Here is a 27,191-nt window from a genome sequence, read left to right on the forward strand (position 1 = left end):
GGACTCGGCTTGCACACCGGTGACCGGGGATCGTTCTCTGGCACCAGTTGCCATTCCTTTTTTCTTTTTTTCTCAAGATCGTTTAGCGGGGACTGAATTATCGACCTGCATATTTCGTGCTCACGCGGCTCACGAGGCTGTTGACCCTATAAAGCTACTACTTAAAAAAAGCGCGTTTGTGCCTCTATCTATCAAATCCCACTTTCCTCCTCCGTCGCCGTGTACAATTCATCAAAAAACTTCATCGGGTATCTTTTTACTGTACCATAGACGCTGAAAATTTAAGAAACACAGGGTGCGACTCATTATGTCTATTCTTCTGGCATTGTGATTTGCTCTTCGATGTTCTTATTAGGTAAAGCCTCAGTTTCATTTGCTGAGAATCGATAGGAAAATGCTTGGGACGCACGAACGCCCTAAGCTTTTTTAAAGCCGACGTACAACCTCGGTTTTCTTCACGGAATATCATCCTCTTAGCGTTCCCTTCTCTTGAGGGGATTGTCCGGTCAAATTTTGTATTCGAGAAAACAATAGAATTTCATTGCTATTGCCTCGAGCCGCATCGTATCTGAATTTGGTATGCCCCTCTGCAATGAGTAATTGAATTTATACTGCTCCAACCGAATCCTAGCGTAAACGCTGCTTTCGTTGGCAACATTGAAGCTCTGATGTCACACAACACAAAGCGAGAATTTCCGTCTCGTCGCTTGTTGCGAGTGACCGCCGCAGTATGCTTCGTTTTTGTTGTTGCGTTATACTTGTTTCGTGGATGGGAAAAACTTTTGTTGCGCGGTTTGGTGCCAGAACAACCGGGCAGTACATGCGAGCCGAGACGTGACGTTCCACACTGTTCCGCGAGACGTGCAGTCCCGAGTAAAATTGATTGTCGCCGTGCGTAGGGACTGGGTTCCCGTCAAGATCAAGATTCCGCTTATGCAGCAATCCCTTTACAGAAGAGAGCTACGAGCTGAGCTCTAAGCAGGCAGAAGGTTTGCAAGCTGTGGTGTGAGGTTGTGACAACGATATTCAACTACGTCCACTCACTCCTCACCCAAATCAGACCAATCGGTTTGATTATGCGGTGAAACCAAGACCAAAGCTAGGCCATCTGGAAAGGATGCCAAAACTTGTATTTAGCACTCGTGCAGTACGATTTTGCTTGACCCGCGTGTGAAAATGGAGCGTGGCTACGGTTCACCAAGCTCGTCCTAGTCAAGTGGCCACAACCATATGAACGATTCGCTGTTGGCCTTCGACCCGGGGGTATCCCCTCAGACCCGCAGCCTCATCACCGATCCAGTGGATACGCCGATATGTGTATCCAGATGTAGCTTTGTATACCTAGGTGCCGCTTCAAAGGCAAAATCTCCATCCTTTGCTTTGCAAGCGCTCCTAGTTCGATCGGTGGCCGTCGCAGTGGTGTTTGCGCGAAACGGCATACATTTGCTCGAAGCTTATGGCTGCTTTCGTGTAATATCCTGCTAAAGGGCGGGACTTTTTTTTATACGCTTGGGAACTGCATTAAAAAAAACGTATTTCAGTATGGTACAGCCTAGGAGACTATTTAATTGGAAACAAAATACAAGACATGCATCGTCCAACGCTTGTTATACCGACTATCCGACAATTGTTTGGGGTCTTGTGACGTCACGCAGCAGCTATGAATGTCAGCCATCGACACTGGCGAAATTCGGGGTGCGGTTTCGTACATACGCTCATGAACGTTTAATTAAGAAGTGGAGATCGTATATCAGAATAAAGACGTGTTCTATATTAAGGCTCGCTCAACTTAACGAGCGCAAAAACATGAGTACTTCCAGTTTCGAGCGGACAATCCTTTTAAACTGCAAGGAGACTCAAGCTTAGGCAATGTAGAAAATGGAGAGGATCTGAAATCTAGGAGGAGGCGAGCAAACACGGAAAGCGGTATGTGTACTAGTGGAAGTGGTATGTCTAATGTGGAAAGTGGTATGTCTAATGAGCTGTCGACGACTATAGTTTTGTGATTTCCGGTATGCGGTGTTCACGTTATGATAACTATTAGGACTGTGAGAAAGCTTACATGATAGCTTTTATAATAGGACTACGAAAGATCGAAACCGTCTGCATAATATTTCAATATTTATCTTTAGTTGCTAGTATTTTATTGTGTCGAGATAAGCAAAGCTTTTTCCAAGCCATTTAAATAACAAGGTGATCATCAGACGTAATTATGTAATAAAGCCTTAGAACTGTTTCAAGCACTCTTGATGGTAAAAATAAGCCAAGCGTCACCATCGTTAGGGCAACCTTCTTTTTCTTTTGTTAGTGAGTGACGTAACCTACGCATTAAGCTGTCGAGTATAAAATAATTTAGACAAAACAACAAACACACTCGGAAGGATAGTTGAAATATACCTTAAAAGAAAAAAAAAACACGCTTGAAATAAAAACTAATATAACAGAGGGACCCTTAAGCTTCGCCCTTAAGGGTGGAAGGCGATAGCTAAATGTAAACGCCCTTTCGTTCCCATGCCGTGCCAGCGTGACCAGTGTTCCCGTTGTTCTAATCCCATTCTGTATTCGCGTTTTGGATAGAGGGTTTAGGCTTCTTGTCAATTTTTTCCTTCTCTGATTGCAATGGTTTTTCGCTCTGCAACACGGCATCCTCTGTGTACTGTGTACGTAAAAGGTGAATTATAGTTATGTTGAGAAACGAAAGTATTTGGCCTGCCTACTGGGTAGCATGTCTGGCTCGCAACCAAAGCGTCGTGGATTCGACCCCGCTCCCCCTAGAATTGTTCGAATTTTTACTTTAAGGCACATTAATTACTTATCGACCAACTAGGATTTCCTTGTTTCACCGACGCCGACGCCGACTTTTCCGCGACACGAGCTCATTAAAGCGAATGCTCTAAAAACATATAAACTTACCTTTAAAAAAAAATGTAATTCATAATTCATTTTACCTTTCTGCGAGCGTAGTGATTCCGCAATGCACTCAGAACATCATGACCGATTTGATTACTCGACAATATGCTGGCACGAGCATCGCACCGGCATGCGGTTGCGGTATCTTACTGCGTAATTCACGTAACAGAGCCCAGGTTAGCAGTAGTGTACCAATGGCGAAATTTCCCACCTACGACATTGTAGATGGGAATAGATGCCGTCTCAAAGCAGACCAACTTCCCACTGGTTAAACTGTGACAAAAACTCGATAAAGCTTTTAATTTAGTTACTTTATCCAATGAGGAGGAGTGCCAGTCGCGCCCGGTAGTCGCGCAGACACAATGGCAAAAAGGTGTCTAGACCTTTTGGCACTGAAAACGCATGGTCAGCGGAAGCTGCACGGTATCGATATCCTTTCTTATCCCACAATTTGTTTTTAAAGAAAAACGCATTGTGGGTGCGGCGAGTGCATCACATACCCTGTCAAAAATGCCTGGATGCATGCTGTCCCACACTACACTTGGAAAATAAAATAATGAATCTTTCTTTAAGCCAACGAGGTGTGCGAGCACTATCATTATCATCCTAAATTTATAATTAAATCTTCTTCCCAAAAGCACAGGGCGCCTTTCTTGCCGTTTCAGCTAGGCCATAAGCGAACTGTGATAACGCGTGCCCTCAATTGCTAGGCTGATTGAATGGCCGGAAACCAATAACTGGTCCTGCAGAAGTATTCGGGGGAATTATATACGTATGAGAGTGCATACACACCAAAATCGAGTATTCCTTCTTTGAAAACATTCTTGAATGTATATGTTATAGTGTCGCCACGTGGTACCGTCTGTCAGATATACCGGGACATAAGGCCGCTAAAATTAGCGGGCGACTTCAATATTGTGCTGTATTTTTATGTAACATTTTTATCTCGCAGTTTTATGTCGATCATTCCCTAGATAGCAAAATCATATAGAACGTATTTTGTGTTGAGAGAAGACAATCTGCGTCTATGTAAGTTTGGCGCACCCCAAAGATGGAGAATCAACAAAAAGAGTAGAAGAGAGAGAGAGAGAAAGATAGAGGCAAAGAGGAAAAGGCGTGTCAAACAGGCATTCAACAAGAATAAAAAAAGAAAAAAAAGAACTAGAAACTTTGAATGAAATTACGGTCAGTGTGCAGGCCAGCTGCTGGAAGTTTACCATAATTATTTCAACCCGAGACTGGAGCAGAAGGAGATGATGATTGTGGTTTTGTATTTAAGGATGTTGGTTGAATAAAATTATTATCTGAATTTGAAACGCTCTTTCTCCCTGTCACTTTCTCTTCCACTGTAAACAAAATTGCTCCTTCTGCCATAGTATCGAGTCAAAATGATTACGGTAAACGAAACATTTAGCTGAATATTCATATTGTAGCCAATGAAAGTAATAATTTTTTTTTTTTTTTTTTTTTTACTGACCAAACTTTTGCTGTGAAATATCTTAAGGAGTCTTCGATTTTTGATTTTCGCCTACGCTCTTCCAAAGCTCGGTGCATTTTAAATACAATTGGAATACTAAGAAATGTAATCGTTGACGTTCAAACACTTCTTCTTTTCAATCACCATCCAATCCCAAATGAACAAGGGAGTTTGCATAAGCACCGAATAAAAAATGATCATAATAGATGCACAATGATTTAAACAAAAGTGTGGAGAAAGTCCTAGGCAATAATCCGATAGAAAACGAATAGTCAAGAATAAATATTCTCTCTTCTTTTTCAGTGGCACCTGGGATTTTTTCAGACACCCTACACGCCCCCCAAAAGAGGGTTCGACAGCTTCTTCGGCTATTATACGGGTGAAAATGACTACTACAACCACACCGCTGGAACTGTAAGTAAACATGAAGAGTAAGAAAACATGCGAATAAAAATACGCGAACTAAAAATATAACCGAACTATAACAATCTGACTTCATGAATGAATTCTCCTGAAGGACTCAGGTTGCAGCTGAATAGACCCCCATTATACGGGACCTTCAAAACAAAACAAAAACGATGTGTATTAGCGAAATATTCGACGCACACCTGGGGCCTTTTGGAGGCCTTTCCATGTACTTATAGTTGCAGACGTTTCTATATTACAGCCAATAACGTAAGAACACTGAAAAACAAATCTCTTCATAATTCAGTTGTTGTTAGCGATGTAGGTAGAGAAAACAAATAGAGGCAATCGTGTGCATGGATTCATCGGCCCACCGGTCACTGCTTCGCCGCGATTCAGGTTTTAGACTTCTTATCGGCTAATGCCAGTTTCATCTGTTCAGGAGCAATATTAATGCCGCGCGCATTCCCCAAAAGGGACGCTTCTTTATACTTCTGGAAGACTCGAGTTTACTGTCATCCTGAGTGTAAAAGATGAAGGGGCCAACATGGACCTTGCCGAGGCAGTCTCTCCCTAGCTCATTACCGACCGCTCTATAGCACATAAACTAACGCTTCCAAGGCATTTTAGACGGCCCGCGAACATCGATTTCTCAACGTATCGCGCTGCGATTTATTACAAAGGTGTAACCATGCGGCGGAAGCATGGGGTCACAATATGAACGAAAAAGCCTACCTTGTTCAAAAAAGAAAGAAGAAAAACCGGATTCGGGTTGTCTGCCGCGGCATTTCCAGACGAGGTCTTGACAGGGCTCGCCTAGTTGTATGTGCTACCGGACGATAGCGCAACATGAGACACGAAAGCTGCACGAAAGTATGCAGCGCCTCCACCGCCTCGACCGCCTCGACCACCGACAGATATCGGAAGCGTCGAGTGCGCCAGCGCCGACCTTAGCAAACGCGATCTTCGGAAACTTTTCACTGTGCAGACGCGCGTCTCTCTAATGTTAAATTATAATTGTTCAATAATTTATTCACTTAAATACGTTTTTCTTTCTTTTGAGCAAGGTAGGCTTATTTGCTAATAATTTCACTTTCTACGTTTACAACCTAGTTTCATATCTATTACAAATCGCAGCGAGAAATCGATGTTTTGCGGACCATCTGAAATGGGTCAGAAGCGTTGGTTTACATGCTGTAGCCTGAATATTTCCGATACCAAGTGCAATCCATAATGAAACGACCGTGGCTTTGCCGGGTCACTCTCGCGCCCGCCAGCTGTCAAGCCGCCACAACGTCGCTCGCTGCTGCTAGAGCACTATATGGCTCCTTCGGAGCAGAGTAGCGCAATCTAGAACGTCATCTCTCGGCGACTAGCGGCGAACGCCCGGAGGTTCCAACTCCGGTTAGAAATGCATGGACAACGTGTGAAAAACTTTTTTTTTCTCAATATTCTGGAGATGATGAAACAACAAGAGTTTTGGAAATAATAATGGAACATTTTAAAATAATTTGCGGTAAGTTGTGTGTCAAGTAAGAACTTTATTTTTTTTTTAACATTGCTTGGACGGGATCATGCAGCAGACGAGGCGGTGACGTCTAGGCTACATCACAACGTTCACGTGACCCACTCCGGCCAACCCAAAAAGCCCATCTACGCTGAGAACAAAAATCGTCTGCTTCAAACGCCATTGCCTTGGAAATTCCCTTCTCAAATCTTCACGCATATCCGAAATTATGAAAACGTTGATAAATTGTTTAGTGCTTTACCAACTTCCCGACAGACTAGTCTCGAAAAGTGCAAACTCGGCGTTTATTTTCTAATCAGCCGTGCTGCGTCGATTTCTATGCGTTCTTCCATAGAGCCGGCCGCCTCCTGGAACCCTGGGTACCACGTGACTCGCGCCGAGCTGTTCTGTCGGCAATGTTGTCGGCAAAACACGCGGATCAAAGTATTGCGCTGGTCTGCTCAGCAGGAGCTATATAGTGCTCTAGCTTCTGCCTACCGTCGACGGTCGTGGCTGCTGTTTCAACGCTCATTCTTTCTTTAATTTCTGGCTCAAGTTTGCCGATCGAACCTTTATTTTCAGTTTACGCTCGTGGAGCCTTTTCTATCTGCGACAATATTGTGCTCGGGACTCCAAACGTGATGGATTTCTTAACCTGTCAGTGACCATATAAGCTTCAACTTCTCCGATATGGTCGGGCAAACAGGCAAGGACAGTATACCCTGATTTCGTAACACATGTTGGCATTATTTTCAGGACCACATTGGACTCGACTTCAGAGACAACGCAACGCCGGTGTTCAATGAAACCGGGCATTACAGTACCGATCTCTTCACCGAGAGATTCGATTATCTCGTTGGAAACCGCGACAAATCGAAGGTATTCCTTTTCGTATATATTTAAGGTGTCAAAATGAACACTGTTAAGCCCCATTATGCATATATGGGTATACCACAATCGACGCACTAGGAACAGATTTCATTGTTCATGTTTGAGCAATAGTTGCCAACTTGAAGCCAAAACATTTTACCTTTTAATAATCTTGCTGTTTCAGCGAAAAAGAAATTCTAGCGCACCCAAAGAAGAAACGACAGTTTAAAAGTTGTTAGAGGCGTTTTGTGTTTTCTTTGTGTTTGCTTGTCTCCGTCGTTTCATCATTCTCCCAAGATGCACTCGTCAAACTCCTCCTTGTGATTAGATTTTATTTATCGTAAAACATGTAAGGCTAGCTCCGTCGGAAGCGCAGAATATTAAACTAAAGACAATCGTGGCCGGAACTCGTGACAGCGGTTCGTCTCACTAATACCTCTGTTTGACGGACTACTAAACGCCTAAAGAACTAATGGCATTAAAGGAACGACAAACGAGCTTGCGGAATCGGTCAGGGGCCTTTGGTGACTGCTATTGCATACAAAAAAAAAATAAGGCAAGTGTATTCGGTTATTACCACTGATCTCTATGAATATTTCCTGGATCGCGTTTGACCAGCTCCGCCTATGGACCGAAATGCGGTCACTGGAGGCCATATTTAGGTAGAGTTATATCATCTCTAGCCATCATAGTAATATGGCGGACAGCGCCATGGCGGCCGGGTGCCATAAAATAGCCGTGTATCTGGTACACTGTACCGTGGGAGATATTTCGTGCTTGATTCAAGTTGTTCGACGACGCAGATTCTTGAAACCCGGCGTGAACGGTAGCCTCATCTTTGAGGACCCGGAGAAAGTTCTACGAAAGCGCAGCACCGGGGGAAAGCAGCGCAGCTCGCATCGAAAGCAGACTCCGTACCGGCGTCTGCTTTTGACGCTAATTTTGATGCGACTTTCGATGCGAGCTGTGCTGCTTTTTCCCTGGTGCTGCGATTTCGTGAAACTTTCACCGGGTCCTCAAAGATCGCGCTACCGTTCACGCTGGGTTTCAAAAACATGTTTCGTCAAACAATTTCAAACAAGCACGAAATATCATCCACCCTATTTTGACGGCAGCCTGCCGCCACACCTGCCACAACGTTGTCTGCTATGGATGGATTACAGTGGCTGCAGGAGCTGTACCTTGGCTAGAGGTGATATAACTCTACCTAAAGATGGCCGCCAGTGACCGCATTTGCAGAGCGGGCAAACGCGATCCAGCAATTGTCATTTAGATCAGTGGTTATTACCGTCAGGGAGTGGTTCTAAGTAGTATTTAGCGGAAGTAAAAATTGTTTCCAGACCCTTTAAAGGGTTAACGGAGTACAGCCCTGCTCGATGAGGCTCGCCGTAAGAACGACGGAGTCTTTGAATCGCGCAAGGGGTTTCAAAAGTCCTCGTTCCCTCATATTCGAGTTCAGTGCACCACTGGCGCAGGAAGCTCTTTTTTCGGGAAAGGCTGAATGGATATCCAGAAAAGATCGCGGCGCGCGAGACCTAAGTCTGACAGAAGCTTTTTGACATGGACCCCGAGGAGTACCGAAAATGAGCGCGTCAGCCTGGAGCAGGTCCTGAAGCTTCATTTCACGTGGTACCAAGAATCGCGTGGCTATTGAATTTAAAATTACTATATTTTTATACCATATCATGATAGAAAACGAAGTTGAACGGACTCCGTTCACTTCGACCAATCGTCTGAGAAGCCTCAATGGATGTCATGCTCTACCATAGCCATCTTTATACTATGGTGCCTGGATCGCGTCTTCGACTGGTGTGTTTAGCGTCCTATCCCGCCCATACATCAAAAGTGGTCCCATTGTGGCAAAAATGACATCACAGAAGCCGGAGTGTCATGCTGTTGCCTGTCGCGATCCTGGCGGTTGGCCGTAGAAATGCTGGGGAAAAGCACCAGCGAACGCGAGTGTCGCTGTCGTCACGGCGCCCCTAGGCGCCCCAGGCGTCCCAACTTCCGGCTGCTCTAGCTTCCGTGAACTGTCACTCTGGAGAGCGACCTGCAGCAGAACAGGCGTCTGCTATATATACCACAACTGTTGGGACGCCGCCAGGGTTGCGACCGGTGACAGCATGACGCTTCTATGACGTTATCAGGTGGAAATCAAGGGAACACTTTTTTGGCCGCTGTAAACACACCAGACGGAGACGCGTTCTAGGCACCATATCTATACTGACAAAGCCTGGCAGATGGTCACGTGACTTGGCCACTGAAATTGAAAAGTTAGAGCGGGAGACAACAGTCATGTAACGGGCGCCCCACTGTGGCGAGACGCCAAAACATACTTGTCCCGAGAGATAGAATGTCAGCTCGTGCTTTTTGCTTTCCTCGGGCAACGCTTCTTTTCTCGTCGGGTTCGAAAACCATGTTGCCGGTCCTCGCCGCTGCAAAAGCTGTGCGCTGTATACCGGACTTCCCGAGAAATGCTCCCTGCTACCAGATCCTCGCGCTCCAAATCTGCGACCGGGCACTCTATGGCTCCGTTATCGAACTGCCAGGCTTTGTGAGTATAGAAGAGGCTATGGCTCTACGTAAATCAAAAGCTGGACTTTTTTTTTTTTTTTTTTTGCAGTCTCGTGTGTTGTAGTCATTGGTACTGGCGGCAATATTTGCTGGCTCTGTTAAAGTAATTCGTACGGCGCTCCTCCAGCACAGCTTCGGGCAAAAACTTTGCCAACATTTTCTGGAGCAGACATGGCATCAATTTAAATCGTTGAAATTAAACTTCTAAATTGTTTTCATTGTCCCATTTAAAAATGGGATGGAACAATTTTTGTACTTTGTGCAAATATCACTTGGGACGGATCCCTAACGTTTATGACCTGTGAAACACCCTTTAACTTTTCACCACTCGCAATCGAAGTCGCAGGAAAAAAAATGAAGAAAAACCAGCAGCGTTTACCCGTCAACTTGCGGCCAGAACAAGCGGCCACGTCATCTGGAGCCGATTATATGCCGCCAACGTTGGTCATAGCCACGCGCTAGGGTTGGCAAGGCGCAGGATACGCGCCGAGTCATTGCAGCGATTGGATACGGGCCACCAACCGAATGCTTCTCGAGCTATCGATTATCACGAGCCCAAATCAAGTGCCCAGGCAATGCTCGGGTCCAATCTATGAGCCGCATTCAAATATAGCCACTAGGAATACTGCGATCCCCCAGCTACGTTATCCAGTTTTGCGAAGGAGAGATTGAATGACAACGTTCGCTTTTGTCTTTGAAATTGCACTGCAACGAAGGAGTTTCTTGGTCAGTGGCGTTGCGGGCGAGTATCCTTGAGCCCCACTAGTGCCAGTAAGCTCGTGTAAAGTAAAAAAAAAAAAAAAAAATTCCAAATAAATATTGCTGCACAGCTCCTGTAAATATTAGGAATCATTCATGTTTCCTTGTGCACTGAAGTAGGTTGCACAAGTATACAAACAATCGACATGTATGAACGCTGCCGGAATTAAATTTTGTACAAGCAGTTTTCGGATATTCCCAGACCGACCAGGCAGTGATGTATAAACCAAAGTATGAACTAGAGTAACTGCATAGGCTCCCGTATGAACCAACAGCGCTATCTCTTGAGGTCCTCTCGCAGCCTTCAGGCGGTTCTCGGGTTTGAGCCGATATCGAGCTTGAACGTGTGAGTGCCTTGACGAACTGTGACGCATGTCCTGTCCAAAGCCACTCTTCTCAGCCAACAACATCGCTATCCAGCGGCCCACAAAGGCGCCTCCTGCTTAATTTACTGGGGCTATAGTGAATGATAGAATACAAATCGCAAGGCTCCGCTGTTCCAAAACATCTCATTCTCTCTCCAGCCGATTAGATTGCGGTGTCAACCGATAAATATATTGAAGAACAAATTCCGAAGCAAGACGTGTAAAAAAAAAAAAAAAATTTAGGCGACGCCCTGCGTTTGTTTGGCTGTTGGTCACTAAGCATAGCTGCAGTGTCTGTAAAGTTACTATAGTACCCTGAGAAATACCTTCCTATGTGTGTACTCTGTACGGCGATGTACTTGAAATACAAATCAATGGTTTATTTATTTCTTCATATAAAACAATCAAACGTTTGATCGGTATTATCCACCAGTGGTAACGAAAGGTAAATGACGAAAAGGGGCGTGCAGATTTGTTTTTACTCAGACCGCACAACCTATGATTGTCCTCGCTTTTCGGATTGAATGAATTGGTATAAGGGGGACTGCAGTGGTTGGTAATGCGGCTGCATTTGGGATAAAATACGTGCAGAAGCTCTTTATAATACATACATATATGCTTAGAGAGACCTACAGTTATGTAAGTCTATCTAAGTTTGTAATCATTATGCTGTCAACTACTAATGAATTTAACTATTTGGTAAGCTTGCTAACAGCGTGCTACTCTTCGCGAAGCTATACAACACCAGAAAGTCATTTTTTTTTCCATTGAGATCAAAGTAGCATAAAACATCTTGTGTTTTCTATTAGGTAAGCTGCATTCAAAAATACCAGAGATTAAAGGAGCTGTGCAACGATATTCAATTGGAATGTATCTCTCTATACACGAGCTTACTGGCACACCTGGGACTCAAGGATACTCACACGCAACGCCATTGGCCAAGAAACTCCTTTGTTGCGGTGTAATTTCAAGGACAAAAGCGATCCTTTTCATTCAATCTCTCCTTTGCAAAATTTGATGACGTAACTCGGGGGTCCCAGTACACCCAAGTGACGATATTTGAATGCGGTTCATAGATTGAACCCGAGCATTGCGTGGGCACTCGACTTGGGCTCGTGACAATTGCTAGCTCGAGAAGCATTCGGGTTTTGACCCGTGTCCAATCGCTGCAACGACGACAACAGCCGAGCCATAACAATGCCTGGAACTCAGCGCGTGTCCTGCGCTTTGCCAACCCCAGCGCGTGGCTATGATCAACACTGGCGGCATATAATCGGCTCCAGATCACGTGGCCGCTTGTTCTGGCTGCGAGTTGAGGGGGTGAACGCTGCTCGTTTTTCTTAAATTTTTTTCTGGAACTTCTATTGCGTGGGGTTCAAAACGAACGCGTGTTTCATAGGTCATTAACGTTAGGGATCCGTTTTAAGCGGTATTTGCGCAAAGTACAAATATTGTTGCATTGGTCCTTTAATGTCGTTTGTGCATAGTGGGGCAGGATACACACAGCAGCTTATAAAAACGTAATTTCTATTTTAATCCGAACTACTTAAAAATGTAAATTAACGTGTCTTACTCACGTGGTTCATGCCAACCGAGAAGACGTTGCATAAACCTGGTTTCTCGACTTTCGCAGACAAAGATGATTCAGTGTTTAGAACCCTTTGCTAATAAGTTCTGCTCAATTTGCATTCGCAGCCCTTCTTCTGCTACTTCAGTTACCAGGCAGTGCACGCTGCATTGATGAAGGTACCTTTCCAAGCTCCTGAGCGCAACGTACTCAAGTTTCCTTATATAGGAGAGACAAACAGGACCCTTTACGCCGGTGAGATGAACATAAATATTTTGATTTAGGCTTGATTGGAGGCGAGACTATCTGATCAGCGTGAAGAGTAATTTGAGTAGTTTACTAAGTGAGATTTACTGAGGTTAGGAGTGTGGATGTTTGCCATCTGCTTTTTTAATATATTACAGTACACTGTTTACTATTTTTTTAATTCTGGCGATGCACTCTAAAAAACAAAACAAAAATCGTCAAAAACTCGCGTAAAAAAAGGTTATTCGAATGCCTTATATCATTTAGTAAGAACACTTCAGCTATGTATTAGGGTTAAGCATTTTAATTATTCTATAAGTGCATATTACATCGCAATTCATAAAAAGCCCCAAATAATATTGTGAAATTCAACGGGGTTTATGTGAGAATATCTAAAAGCACTGCCGCCTTGCATAATGTTTTCGAGTGCCTGTTGCACGGCTCCTGCAAACTACAGCCCAAGTAGGATATTTTTTTAAAAGATCAGCCAGGTTCACTTACTTATAGTCTACATGGTGAGCGAATCACGGCGAATGTAAGCGAGAGGCAGAGAGGAGTGCGAAAAAACAATTATGTTCCTGGGTGCATCATGAGCATGTGCTTTACATCACGCTTGTAGTCGCTTACAGTTTTCGAATTGCAACGCGTGGCAGGTCTTGAGAACCCTACTATTGTTGCGCACCAAACTAGAGTACAGCTTGTGGTCTTTATTTTGTACATTGGCTATTTTAATGAGTTGCATTACTCGACTAGTAAGCCGCTTGTGAAAATTGACATGGTCGGTTCGACGTCAATGAACGGAAAGTGTAATTGTAGTTTTTATGGTGTTATATATGGGACAAGGAGTGTAAGTACTACACTTCCTATTTTTTGAGAACGTAAGTCACGCCCAGCACTTCTTAAGCTCTGAAAGACTATATGTGGTGACGCTGCCTGCGAAATGGGGCGTGGCGAATTCTTCGCTCCTTAAAATAAAACTGTCTCACGCCATCCTATTGCCGAACTACTTTGTTTAACAAGCGTGTTTAAATACGTACGTGTTTATAAACGCTTGTGCGTCCGCCCTTATATTTACGCTTGTTGGCCGCAAGCCCAGTTTCTTAATCTGAGAGTGAACCTAAGTGTGTCTAATCTTTTTATTGAACATTTTTTTTAAATTTTTTTTTAAAAATAAATTAGAGGAAATAATAACCTAGAGGAACCCAGAGTGTCCCATCCACTCCGGCCGCTTTGGAATGGCGGGGCATAGAAGCGAACATCGGTGTTCCTTGTGGGTGGTTCTGAAGGACCCATATCCCCGACTGCACCTTAATATTTATAAAGACTCAGCAAAACATAACGTGAAAGTCTGTGGCTTTTTTTTTTTTGTTGTTGTTCCTCGCTTATTTTGCAGGAAAATTTGGCATCGCGCATCCTATAAGAATAAAGTTGAAAACACTCGAACAACTTTAACTCACTGCGGCAAAACGAACACGCTTTAACCCACATTTGTTATTTTTCTCCGCTTTTCCTTTCCTCTCTTTGTCGTCATTTATTTCGAAACCACCAATATCATCGCGCAGGATTTGCCGCGTTCTACTTAGTGATGTGTCATATGCGTTGCGTATATCTGTATTCTTTGAATGGTGTATCAGCCATCGTGAATTCTTGGCGGCATCCAGGAATGCTAGATTCCCTTGACGAATCCATCGGAAGAGTCGTGGAGATCCTGGGCAACGCTGGCATGCTCGAGGACACCATCATCGCATTCAGTTCTGACAACGGCGGATTACCTTACAATGCCTTTTCTAACCGGGGCTTCAACTGGCCGCTGCGGGGAGCCAAGGGAACTCTCTGGGAAGGCGGCGTCCGAGTCCCGGCATTTGTTTGGAGTTCAAAGTTCCTGAAGAAGCCCCGTGTCTCCGACCAGCTCATGCACATCAGCGACTGGCTTCCGACGCTGTACTCAGCAGCAGGTAAGGGTGTTTTTTATTTTAAAACCGATGGAGCCCCTCCTTGCACTCTATAAAATGTCTGTGAGTTCGCTTTCCTGCGGGACACGGCGACTTATAATCACGGTCAACAATGAAAGGATACAAGCGAGGGCCGAAGGTCGGAATGTGATTAAAGCTGAAAAATGTAATGTGCGCCGAGACTATGAACAAAAAAACAACAACAACAAAAACAACAACAAAAAATGGCATGCCTACTGGCCCTGCACACAGACAATTTTTTTAGATTTAATTGCATTATAAACGTTGTCAGTCGCTCGGAACCCCTCTATTGTTCGTTCGCCATGACTGCGCGTCTCAGTGCACCGCAGATAAGTGTACTTACATGATTTTTTTGAAGTGTTACAGAGCGCCTTAAACGAAGACAGTAATCACCATCATCACCCTCACCATCATTATCATCATCACGTGTTACATGTTAAAAGAACTAAGGGGCCGAAACGAAAATAAACCTAACGGCCTTTGACTTTCTAACGAAGTACCAAGGCTAAAGGCGAATAATCGGTCTACTACGCTCAGCCTTCTTCCTCAGCCCCTCCCCCTTAATATGTATTACAGTTTTTATTAAACTGTCGGCGGAGTGTTAGAAAGCGCCGGAGAAGAAAATGGACGTCCGGCTCAGAGCATAAACAAAAGGAATACATTCCCTTATTTCTCGCGGCTCCCGAGGCCACGCTGCAGCGTGAGCTGGCGTGCTCACCAGCACCGTACTAGGCGCAGTGGAGCCTCGGTTGTTTTTAGTTTGCAAGTACATTCACTCGGGTGTTTTCTACAAGCCGTGTTGTTGTAGCACCTGTCAGCTCTGCTATAAAGACCCCCCTCCCAGTCTCGTGTAGCAACCCGTGTGGTTGGGGCCCACGTCACGGTCCTTCGGGAAGTCGGTGATTTGAGGGAAACGTTTAATTGGGAAGCTGTGACGGCTGATGGATGATGCAAAACCACAGGGTCCATCAGAGAAGAGTCCAAGTAAGCGGGTTTCACTCGATCGTGTGTGGCAACGTCATGACGACCACTGATGCTGACCGTACAAGTTTTTTGGTGCGTGAGGTGACTTCGAATGGTCCGTCGTACAAGGGAATGAGAGGTGCGCGTACCGTATCCCTTCACTTATAAAAATCTGCCTTTCTGTGTGTTGTCTTGGTGGGACCAGCCGTAGAGAAGTGAAGAATTTTCTCACCTGTTCAAGGTATGAAGGGATGTCAGGTCATGCGGAAGGTGTGCACGTAAATAATTCTTCTGGTGACCAAAGTGTAGTACCGTAAACCAGTTCGGCTAAGGTGCAAGTTAAATCCGTTTTAAAGGTGCCGCGAAGCCCAAGGACAACAAGAGGAAGATGATTAACCCAACGGTTTCGATCTTCTCTAGTTTGAGTGCCATCTTGAGCTGGCGATGTAGCCGCTCAACCATACCATTTGCGGCAGGATGGTACGATGTCATGTGTATGTGGCGCGCGCCCAAGATTGGCGAGGGCCTTGAAAAACGCTCATTGAAATTGTCGGCCATGGTCGGTCGTGATGATAGATGGGCAATTGAACTGTGAGATCCAGACGGTTATGGAGGTTTGGGCGACGGTCTCTGCTGTGATGTTCGAGAGTGGAATAGCTTCACGCTATCCCGCGAATCTGCCCACACATGTCAAAATGGTGCGAAATTCTTTTAGTAATGGTAGCGGGCCCACGACGTCTATATGTACAGGATCGAATCTAGCATCCGGGGGTCTAAATGAGTGGAGCTGTGTCTTTTTGTGTCGAAACACCTTTGAGCGCTGGCATTTGCAGCAAGTCTTCGCCCACAGACGGAGGTCTGCGTTGAACCGGTGCCAGATGCATCTTGATATTACTAGGCGTTGCGTGGCGCGAATTCCCGAATGACTGAGATCATACAGAGCGTGGAAAATGGCCTGACAAAATTTTGGAGGAACGTAGGGTCTGGGTGTGCCAGTCAACATATCGCAAATAACCTCGGAAGTGGCGAGGGGCAATGTAATGGACTGCAGCCTGAGAGACCTTGATGACGTGCGTAGCTTTTGAATTTCGGCGTCTATCTGTTGTGCCAAGGCCAATTCCGAAATATTGACTACTGGAGATGGAGATACATTTCCAATGCGAGATAGTGCGTCTGCTAACGTGTTGGCGATACCAGCGACATGGCGTAGATCTGTAGTATATTCTGCGATGTAAGCAGGGTGGTGAATTTGTCTTGCAGAATGGGAGTTGTGGTTTTCGGCGAATGCGTCGGTGATACGCTTGTGGTCGGTCAGCACGTGAAACACTCAACCTTCCAAAAAGTAGTGGAAGTGGAGAATTGTTGCGTAAACTGCTAAGAGTTTGCGTCCGACGTGCTATACCGTGTCTCCGCCGGGGTGCGTTTCCGAGAGAAAAATGGCAATGGGAGCCAGTCATCGTTGTTTTGTTGTTGCAACACGGCTCCTACTGCAACTTCCGAATCATCAACCATTATGCGCGTTGGAGCGTCATTTCGAGGTTGCACCAAAAGTGTGTCGTCGGCAAGGGCATGTTTTAGAGCGGTGAAAGCCTTTACTGCACTGTCTGTCCATGGTATTTCCGTGGAGGGTTTCTGTTGGCCACGCAGCAAGTCTGTCAGAGGTTTTTTCGCTTCTGCGCAGCGGGGAACAAATCGTCGGTGAACGTTTGAGTGCAAGAAACTCTCGCAACTTCCGTAAAAATTTTGGTTGGGGGAAATCTCGAATGACTTGTACCTTCGACTAAAGCGGTTCGATGTCAGCAGGTGTGATGTGGTGTCCCAGAAATTCTGAAACCGTTGCCGTAAAGGTACATTTTGCCACATTGAAGGTGAGTCCGTACCCTTACAAAAATGGTATATCTGGACTTATATGAAAAAAACAAAAATGGTTTCATAAATAACTGGGCATATCTGGTCATAAAGACACATCAGTTTATATAAGGCAGATCTGGCCAGATGTGCCCAATTATTTTATGCATCCATATCTGGGTCTGCCAAATAGGGGTATACCTGCATTCTATATAAGGCCAGATATGTCCCAACCAAATGAGGCAACCTTTATATATATTGTTGTTTTACACAATTATCCACGAAAAGTTACGTAAAAGAAAAAAAGTAGAGACGTTTACAACACCATGTAACCCGAATTGGAGCACAGCTCTTGAGGGGAAAGAGGGAAGTGTACTCAGGGGAGGGTATACCCCTCCTCCCTCTTCCTCACCTCCCCCTCCTCCCTTCCACCCCCGTCCTCCCTCCTTCTCCTCCCCATGCGGTGAATTATGGGAGATTTCCCATAATGCACCGCGCGCTTACGCCGACGGCGACGCCGCTCAAGCCGGAAGCGGGTGCCTAAGAGCTGCGCTCTAAAAATACCAATTGGATATTGAGCATGTTCGAGCTTTTATTAATTTTTACATGAGCTGCGCTTTACGCCACTCCTCATTTCGCTCAACTTAGTTCCCAGGGAAACCAGGATTATCGACATTCGCGTAACGAATGTCGATGAAACGTTAATTTTGACGAGACGTGTCTATGAAACATGTACCCACGAGATGGTGGCCAGGGGACGTGTTAACACGAAACGCAGGGAGAATAAAAGATTCAGTATTCTGCTTACAGTTGTGACACGATTTCAGACGACCAATGGCAGGTGACTGCTCCTAGAATTTCTGGAAAATTATTCTCCCGGTTGCGAGGAGATAGACACCACCTAATTCTGGAGGTAATCTGGAAGAGTACCTGATAGAAAACCATCAATTGTCGCGAAACAGGTTGCAGCGCACTTCCGCTGACGATACTGGACTTGAAAGGTATAATCCGAGTATATGTCGACATGGGCACGGCAGAGCAACCACTGAAACTCAAAAACGAGAAGAAAGGTGTGCTTGAAATTCAGCACGATGTGGCACAAGCTGTCATTTGTACAATCAAACACTAAACGCATCACAAAAAATTCTTGGTCCTCTTCGAAGAAATTGCTTGTTGCCGATATACGGGTAGGACCTTTCGAACGAAATACCATTTACTACAGAAGCAAACTCCACAGCAGACCACGCAGGGCACACCATATGCCAAACTAGGTCCGCAAGCAGCCATTCTGAGATTGCCAATGGCTAATGCGTCATCCGTCACACCACGCAACCAGGCTTCTGCCATTTTCTGCACACAGAGAGCGGAGTCAGGCGATAAAGTCTACGGCTGATTGGTTCGGCAAGTGCTCACTTTCTATCACGCTTTTAGCTTAAGGAGAGAGAAAAAAGGAGAGAAGGAAAGGCCAAGACAGAAGTGCACACACGAAGGGCTTATCTTCTGGGGCATCCAAACAATGACCGCAACAAGAAGATTTGTCACTTGTACCCAGGGTTGATACTGTAGTGATTGCTATGTGTGGCCTTAGGGTTCAGGCAGGTGCCGCGTTCTGCCTTATCACCAACTTTTAGACAGTAGTCACGTGACCCTAACCGGAGACACGATTGGCCTAAAACACGCATAGCGTCTACCCTGCTGTCAATACCGAGTGAACAGGACAGCTCTGTGAAGTCCAGCTTTTGAACTTCCAAAGAAGCTATCCAGTTCAAAAGTGACTTAAAACGATGCAAGTTTGAAGATACTGTGTTTTACGCCGTATAACCCACATTATAATTTTAAATGAAAAACTAAACGCGACTATTTTTTGCGCGCGACGTCCACAAATTATTAGATAAATAAATAAATATATATATTTTTACCAATAAATTTAAAATTATGTGTACATTGTTAGGTACGCGTTTTCAAATTTCATTATTTTTTACGAAAGAGTTACACATAAAAGACACCTCGGATAGCACATCTTCCGACTTTCAACATATGATGAATCACCGACGCTCGCAAACGGAAGGTTGCGATGCTGCGCGAACGGTTTTTGAAAGATGCTGCGTAGGGTACTCCGGGCGCACCGGCTTCGCAGCCGTTCGAAGGGAAAAGGAGTCGCGTCGACAAAGTAGAGCCTTGCATCTACAGTAAGCTAACCGTTCGTGTTTCCCCGCTAAATTTAGCGGGGAAACAAACCAAATTAGTTTCATTGCTAGATTCAGCGGGAAAATTGGCGTCACGTGACATAAGCACCAATTCAATTTCCCGCTAAATTTAGCAGGGTGGTTCCAGCGATGCCCAGAACGATGCCGACACCGTTTAACGCGGAAACGAGCGCCTAAGAGCTGCGATCTAAAATACATTATTTGATTAACTCGCTTTCCGATCTTATGCACTTCGTCATATTGTCACACGTCAAACATACAACCAAATTCCATTTGTCTTTCAATCTTAAAAATGCGCAATTGATTATTGGTCCGAATATCTGGAATAACTTCACTCTAAGGATGTTAACAATAGCTAACTAATTATATGAGTTTCATGCAATATAGATCGATCAACCAGTGTCTTGGCACGTACATATGACTTGTTGCTTGCACGACCGAAACGGGCTCATATATCATTATCAGGGGGTATATTTTTACTCATATGTGTGATGAACGGGATAAATATGGCAGTATTTGAATTTTTTCATCGCGGTATTTGCACGGATATATGGCGATATATGAATTGATTTACGCACTTATATTGCCACATATGGCAGTTTTTGCCCGCTTTTATGGCGATATCTGGCCGTATTTGCTCCCATATATAGCGTTATAAGGCGACACTTGACTTCTGATATTACCATATATGGCCATTTATAAAATATATCAGTGTCATATATGCCATTCTCGTACGGGATGGCAGACACATACCTCGGACCTGCACGTAAAAAAATTGCTAGCTCTTGTCGAAATAATAAGTTGCGATTATACATTTTCAAGTAATTAATAGAGATAACGTCCGGCCATTATGATCCCATGTAACTTTTAGCTTTACAAACCCTAGAAAAATCCGCTGTAAAAATGGCATTTTGATATGGTAAGTAATTGCTAGATTTTTTACAATCACAAAAAGTAAAATCACAAATCCGCAACCGTAAAATTATAGGTTTTATGACAGGTTCCACGGCACGGCCCTACAGTCGCTTGCGCTGGCACCGAAGCGATTGCACTATGCCGGCGGTTTTGTGTTTTTATAGGAATGCATGAAGATTTAGGGCAGGTATACGCAACGATGCTTTGACAGCGTAGTACCAGCGGCGCTGTTGTTTTCTTCGGAGCAGACATTAAGATAGCTTCTGATTGCGCAAAGCAAGACTTTTATATTTTTAAGTCCTTATTAAACGAACACTCTCCCCATACACCTTCTAGAAGTGTGGCACAAACAATCTAAGAAGAAAATGAATTTTTTAAGAATTTTTTTGCGTGCTCCAAGCATTTTACGTTTCATTGCGCGATGGATATCTGCAGCGCCAATATGTACCACCATGTGGTTTGTGCGACCACCTCTACACTTAGTAGAATCGCTGCTTTTGGTTTGCGTTTCGAATATTTTTGCAGGTGTTTATGCTTTTAATAACGCCAGTTCTATGGGTTTTTTTTGCCGGAAACATATTTTAGTGTGTGTAGCTGTCTAGAAGCATTATTTTTTATCCCGAGGGATTGGAAGAACATAACGGAATGGTGCAGCCATTCCAGGATTGATAGTGGCCCATTGTCAACATTCCTCTGAGTTGATAGGAATGGGATTATTACAAATTCTTATTCCCCGGAATGAAGTTGGAAGAGAGAAAAAGCACTCATTCAGCAGCACTGGCCTCCAATGATGGCACTCAAGACCTCAGCAATTGAGGTTTCTTTAACCGCTACAGGCAACAAAATGTGATAGAGCGTCATAGTGCTCTTATAGATATGCAAATTCAGCGGTAAAGAGTCGTCTAATTTCGTTTGCCACCGAAAGTAAATGGCGATTAAAGCGTGGTTCCAATAGCCCTTGTCACTGGTTGATACGCTTAGGGGACGCCGTCTGATTAGTGTTCCGTGGGAATGGTTAAGGGTGTTCCTCCCCAAAATATTACAGGTTTTCTACTTATTGCAAAAATAGACTACGCATCTCCAAACGGTCATTCTCCACCCAAATGTAGTGCTAGCGCTCAGAACCAGATGATACATGTTACAAGTAACGGTCATGTTACTGAAAAGTTAGACGTGAGTATCTCAAATATTCAATTAGAAAATGGTTGCCAACGAAGCGTTCGAATACGTGGACTTGAATGGGCACCAGTTACAAAGAACGGGACTCATTTTTCCAATTAAATATTCATAAAATCACTTATAACTTATGAATAACATAACAGTTAGTTCTGAAATTTCGCCATCTGAATCGGGCCGCTAGCGATACAGTTGGGTAGACGCTGAGCTTTCGGCGATGCGTCGTTTTGTTCTGCTTTTTCTTAGCGCTAAGAAAAACCAAGTAACTTATTTTTTTGGTGGTGGAGAGGGGGGGGGGGGGGGGGAGCGGACATCCAAGTGTATGTATGTCGTCCAGTGATCACACCCGAAAATATACAACGCGTCTGTAAAACGTTTTCACAGGTGGTGATGTGTCAAATCTGGGCTCACTGGACGGAGTCAACATGTGGCGATATCTAACCCTGGGCCTCGGGTCTGCTCGGAAGGAGGTTCTCCTCACCATTGACCCAATGTACAACCTCGCAGGACTGCGCTACAAGAACTACAAACTTGTGGTGGGTGAAGGGTTCGACGAAGAATTGGACGACCGCTATGCTTTCCCAGGCGGCTTGCGCCCCACAAATGACGTCCCCCAGCTGAGGAAGGACTCGAAGGTGGCACGGGTGCTCAAGACGTTCTACAGGAAACAGAATCGGAATTGGTCGCCTCTGGACTGGAGCAAGAACCCCTCCGTAGACTGCCGCGAACGCTGGCTGACCAACAACTTCGTGGCTCGACGGCCACCATACCTGTTCAATCTTGCGCGAGATCCCTGTGAGCTGAACAATTTGGCAGGATCTAAACGAATTGTAAGTGTGCCTCGTAAAAATGCATGTGCGCCTACTCTTTTTTATAGCGGAGCTGCTAAGGGCTAGTTTCCCCAGGATCATGTTCTTCGGATTACAAACTATGACACCGAACTCTGGACGGCTACCGCCATTTATGAGCGACGGCGGCAACCAGACACCGTAGCTCATAGATGGCGGCAACCTTTCTTCGGAGGAAAAAGAGCGGGAGCGGAACGAGTGGCGATGTGCGCAGCAGTGCGAATAGTTCCGTAACCGCCGCGAAGCCGCTATCGCCTTAAGTTCCACTGCGTCGAGCGCTTCAGATTCCCTTGCAAAAGAAGAGCAGATCGCTCGCCTGGAGGAAATCCACCGCCGACAACAGAAGCTACAGCTCCGCTGTTTTTGCTTCTTCACCGGAGTTGAAAGGCTGAAGTTTTTTTTTTTTTACTTGTTTTTTTTTTTGTGATCCTATGGCATTGACGAAAGAAGCTCAGCTAGAGTGCCGGTCAAAATGATGAGAACCCCACAAAACGCCCTCTGTTTTCGTAAACGTATCAAGTGAAAGGTCATACTTAGGTTCACACATACCAGGTTTTAATGTTCAGGTAATGCGTTTTACGTCCTCGTCATTCGCAAAAGCGTACAAAATAACAGAAATTAACCGAACGCTCAGTTATCACCCAAACACAGCACTAGCCGTCTGTGTATTAAATAAAAGCTTAAGAAGTAATCAACAAGCCGATTTTGGCACGCTGATTGGCGCGTTTTAATGGAAGTAACATCGCCTGGTTTCTTGGGCAAAAAGAGAAAGGGAGTGGGCGTCTCGCGGATTAGGTATATACGCCTCGGTGCTTCATGTGCTAGCCTTTAGACGGCTGTCATATTTGCTTACCCATTGCTCGTCAGAAAACCTGGGAGCCAGGCGAACTCTAGCGTGAGAATCACTGATGGCGCACTGACACTGGTTGTTGAGCTGCTTTTGCGAAGCGGTTGCAGATGCGGTTCACGAGCGACCCCGGTCAGACACAGCGAGACGCAATGTGCGGTTTCTCGACGATCACGCGTGATCTTTTGACACTTGCGTTTGTGAACCTTGTTTTACCATCCGAAATTCAGCTTAATCCACAATCAAAAGCCAAAATTGTGCTATATTTGTACTGAAGGTTTTCCTTGAGGATGTCCGCACGCAGGAGTTCAGGGAGCAAAAAGAAGGCACGGACTCGCAAAACCAGCCTGCGATTCCGTTGAGTTCGAACACAAGCGAAGGCCAGCTATGTGCGCCTCGCTGACTCATAAGGGGATGCCCCCGACCCTTTCTACGAAGCGGACTCTTCCCTCACAAATATCTGACCTTACTTTCTGAATAGAGGGCCACTTCCCCCCCCCCTCGGACCGCATTTTTTGCTGTTATTATTTTCGTAATAGTGAGCGTCTCTGGTGGACCGTTGTGCGGGGAATGTGCTCGATGCTAACCGGTCGTAGCATCGTTGGCGGCGAACTCTCCTCCTTCCACTCACACGTCGGTCGAGCATGCTGTTTGTTTGACATTGAACTGCTATAAACGCTGTTTGGATTACCGATGCATCGCCTGGTACGTACATTTTACTTCTTGAGTGGGTTGTCTTTATTCGTTTTAGTAGTACTAAGCGTTACAGGTCGAGCTAGCGCATGCACCCTGCCAGGTCCGCGGTGGTGCGTTGGCTACGCAATCAGACTCACGACGTCTCTATCGGCCTTCGAGGTGGGCATGCACGGCGTCGAAAGCTTTCAGTGGTTCATGCGACTGTCTTAGTGTGTACACAAGGTGTCATTTCGCTCGATCAAGGGCGGGTTCCGACGTTCTACGGCCAAAGACTAACAAAGCAACGAGCAACGGGTTTTGGCAGCCCGAATATTAAACCGACTCTTACCCGAACCAGATCACCGGAGCGAAGCCTGCTGAGATTACGAGTCACTTCTTTTAGTGGCGGATCCAATTGGCGGACGTGAACATTACGCTTCTTCGTTTATTTGTGTGTTGCAACGCTATGATTACAGCGCCTTAGACACTGTATGAGCGACCGATGCCATCTTGTTTTGAAAGCCATCGACGTCACGTCAGCGTCGCGTTGCGATTGTTTGCCACCTCGTGGTTCACGAAAAACGTTGGAGCAAATATTCCCCAAGCGGTTGGCAAAAACGCGCCCCAACCGCTCTAATTCCAGCCACTTTGCGGTTGAGAACGGACAGATTCGCTTCCAGTGTAAACGCGCCCTAAGATGTATTTATGTAAGCCTCGGGCAACCCATACTCTTTCTGCCCCCGTTAACCAAACGATGTGACCGCCATGAAATCGCGCCAGTCAGAGTGATGAAATTGCAGTGTTGACCTACTTCACAAGCTTTTCCAAATACGGAGTTGCGATGCCAAATTTTAGAGCCTGCCGTTATTTGCTGTTAAAAGTTGTAACCGATTAGTGTAATGCTTTAATGCAACAATAGGGTTCGGTTTGAGTATTTACGTCAATCATCTCCGCATGTTAGTGCGCCACGTTTAAAAAAAAAAGAATGTGTCTAAATTTATTGAACTAAATAACTACAAGCTTTGGATGTTTGACATCTTGTCCGAACCGCAAGCGGTACATTTGCGTCAAGACTGAGCGTTTGGTGATACACAGTTTACTACTTCTGCGGTAATACAGGAAAAAAAAAAAAAGCAAAAATGTTTTTCCACACTAAGTTGACATGAGAGTAATTGTGTGTTTGAGCGCTTTTAAAGATAGCGCAAACACCAGTAGTTTAGTGCGGCCCCATAAAGAGGTTTCACTTGTCCCGAAGCCAGTGAAAATCGTATAATTGGGATCAAACACCACCAGGGCTTCATAATTAGATATGTGCACACTCGAGAGATAGGAAGGATTTGGTATAAATATAAATATTCTGCGAGCATTCGTGTGAAAAATAATCTCGGAAGTACGCCGTAAGGAATTCCTATATAGTCTATTGCCTTAATAAAAGATCACTTCGAGAGCTTATTGCGGAGAGTCATTGTACGAAACTAGGAGCTAAAAAATCATGACATAGTTTTCTATTTAAAGAGAGCGGTTGTCTGTCCTTGTTCTCATGTTCTTATTTCGTAGACTAAAGTATTTACCCATTTTCGTATTACACTTTTTTTTTTAAAGTGTGCGCCATCTAGAAGTTGCTGCGCTAAGTATTCGAGTCTGCCATTTACTCTGAACGTGTATATTGTACATGAGAGCTGCGGCAACCTTCGACGTGAAACACACTCGGCTTGTATCACAAGCGAGTACTACGTCAGCACTGGGAAGCGACTTTGATCCAATCAAAATTTTTTGTGCCCACAAAATGACGACTAAAAGGGATTAATTGTCGAGTTGCTAATCGATATCTTAACGTGCTATCTGTGATAGTGGGAATGGTTGACGTGAAAATGTAGGATAATGAAAAAGTTTAATATTTCTCTAATTTGTGATGCAGATACTTCACTTCATGATGCACAAGTTAGCTGCCTACAACGCTACCGCAGTGCCACCTCGTTTTCTGCCCGAGGATCCCAGGGGGTACCCCGAGTATCACGGTGGCGTCTGGTCTCCCTGGCTAGACTGAAGAGTACTAGCAGAAAAATAGACGAAATAAAGCGGGCTTTGGGTCCTTATTTGTCCTTATTCTTGCTGTTCCTCATCTAATCTCAAAGTGCACTATTTGATGAAGAGCGTGGGGAGAAATTTAGGCAAACAACCCTCAAATAAATAAATTAATAATCTCAATAAAGCATGATATAGGCTTACTTAATGGGCATTTATTTACCTCGATAGGCCTGCGGATTATAGTCACGGACACACTTAATTCATAAAACCAAACGTTTAGAACAAGATATGGAACTCAGGAACTTAATTATCGATTATCTGACCTCTTAATAACCACCCAATGTACTTGAGATATCACTCCAAAGTCCAAAAATTCACATGTACAAGAAAATAGTGAAAGCGTATTTTTAGCCGCAGTGACATAAACTTGCTGTTTGTTTCCCGAGTGCTAATGCCACTTACCTGTGGCTAGCATATTTCAAAGGGTTTTTATAGTGCTTTTGATATGTTTTAGTTAATAAGTTTCCTGATAATTATATTGCTAAAAATGTATATGTAAAATCGTATACATGTATATTTACATTTTTTTTTTTGGTTCGAGTAATGCGGAAGTGCAGTATTTTATATTCAAGTGTTCCGTTGACATTTTACGTTAATGACTGTGATCTCAACGATGTCGATGTCAATGATTTTGATTTGAAACGTTTGATGATGTCGATTTTAAATATTGTAATTACGATACTTGACTAATGTCAATTTTTTTTTTTATATATTTGATTTTATGTCAGGGGCTTAAATGGAGTTTAAATGACATGATGCTACGTGAAGTCGTGAAGCTCCGCTTTTCGAATCTACGCTTCCCTGTGGACGTTTTCAGCGGAAGTTTCAAATGAAGTGATTTACAGCGAGCGTTCCTGGTTTTCAGAGTTTACGTCAGTGTTACCCAATTGCGCTGGGATGTGGGTTTTCTCGTTATTGAGCAGTGGCAGACTACGTAGGCGCAATTCCGGACGCAGGTGGCGGCAAAACTG

The 27,191-nt window shown here is 44.7% G+C and overlaps 1 protein-coding gene across 1 annotated transcript in view; it reads left to right on the forward strand.

Moving 5' to 3' along the window:
* LOC8031306 (arylsulfatase B) overlaps window positions 1–26,179 on the forward strand; it is a 53,718-nt gene extending 27,539 nt beyond the window's left edge. Inside the window, exons 4-9 of the mRNA XM_040210836.3 lie at window positions 4,691–4,801; window positions 7,056–7,178; window positions 12,563–12,689; window positions 14,342–14,635; window positions 22,147–22,592; window positions 26,051–26,179. Coding sequence (XP_040066770.3) covers window positions 4,691–4,801; window positions 7,056–7,178; window positions 12,563–12,689; window positions 14,342–14,635; window positions 22,147–22,592; window positions 26,051–26,179 — 1,230 coding nt within the window. The remainder of the gene's footprint in view (window positions 1–4,690; window positions 4,802–7,055; window positions 7,179–12,562; window positions 12,690–14,341; window positions 14,636–22,146; window positions 22,593–26,050) is intronic.
* Window positions 26,180–27,191: the final 1,012 nt, after the last annotated feature.

This window comes from Ixodes scapularis, unplaced genomic scaffold (genome assembly GCF_016920785.2).
Source record: "Ixodes scapularis isolate PalLabHiFi unplaced genomic scaffold, ASM1692078v2 PGA_scaffold0__279_contigs__length_252992795, whole genome shotgun sequence".
Classification (NCBI taxonomy): Eukaryota; Metazoa; Arthropoda; class Arachnida; order Ixodida; family Ixodidae; genus Ixodes; species Ixodes scapularis.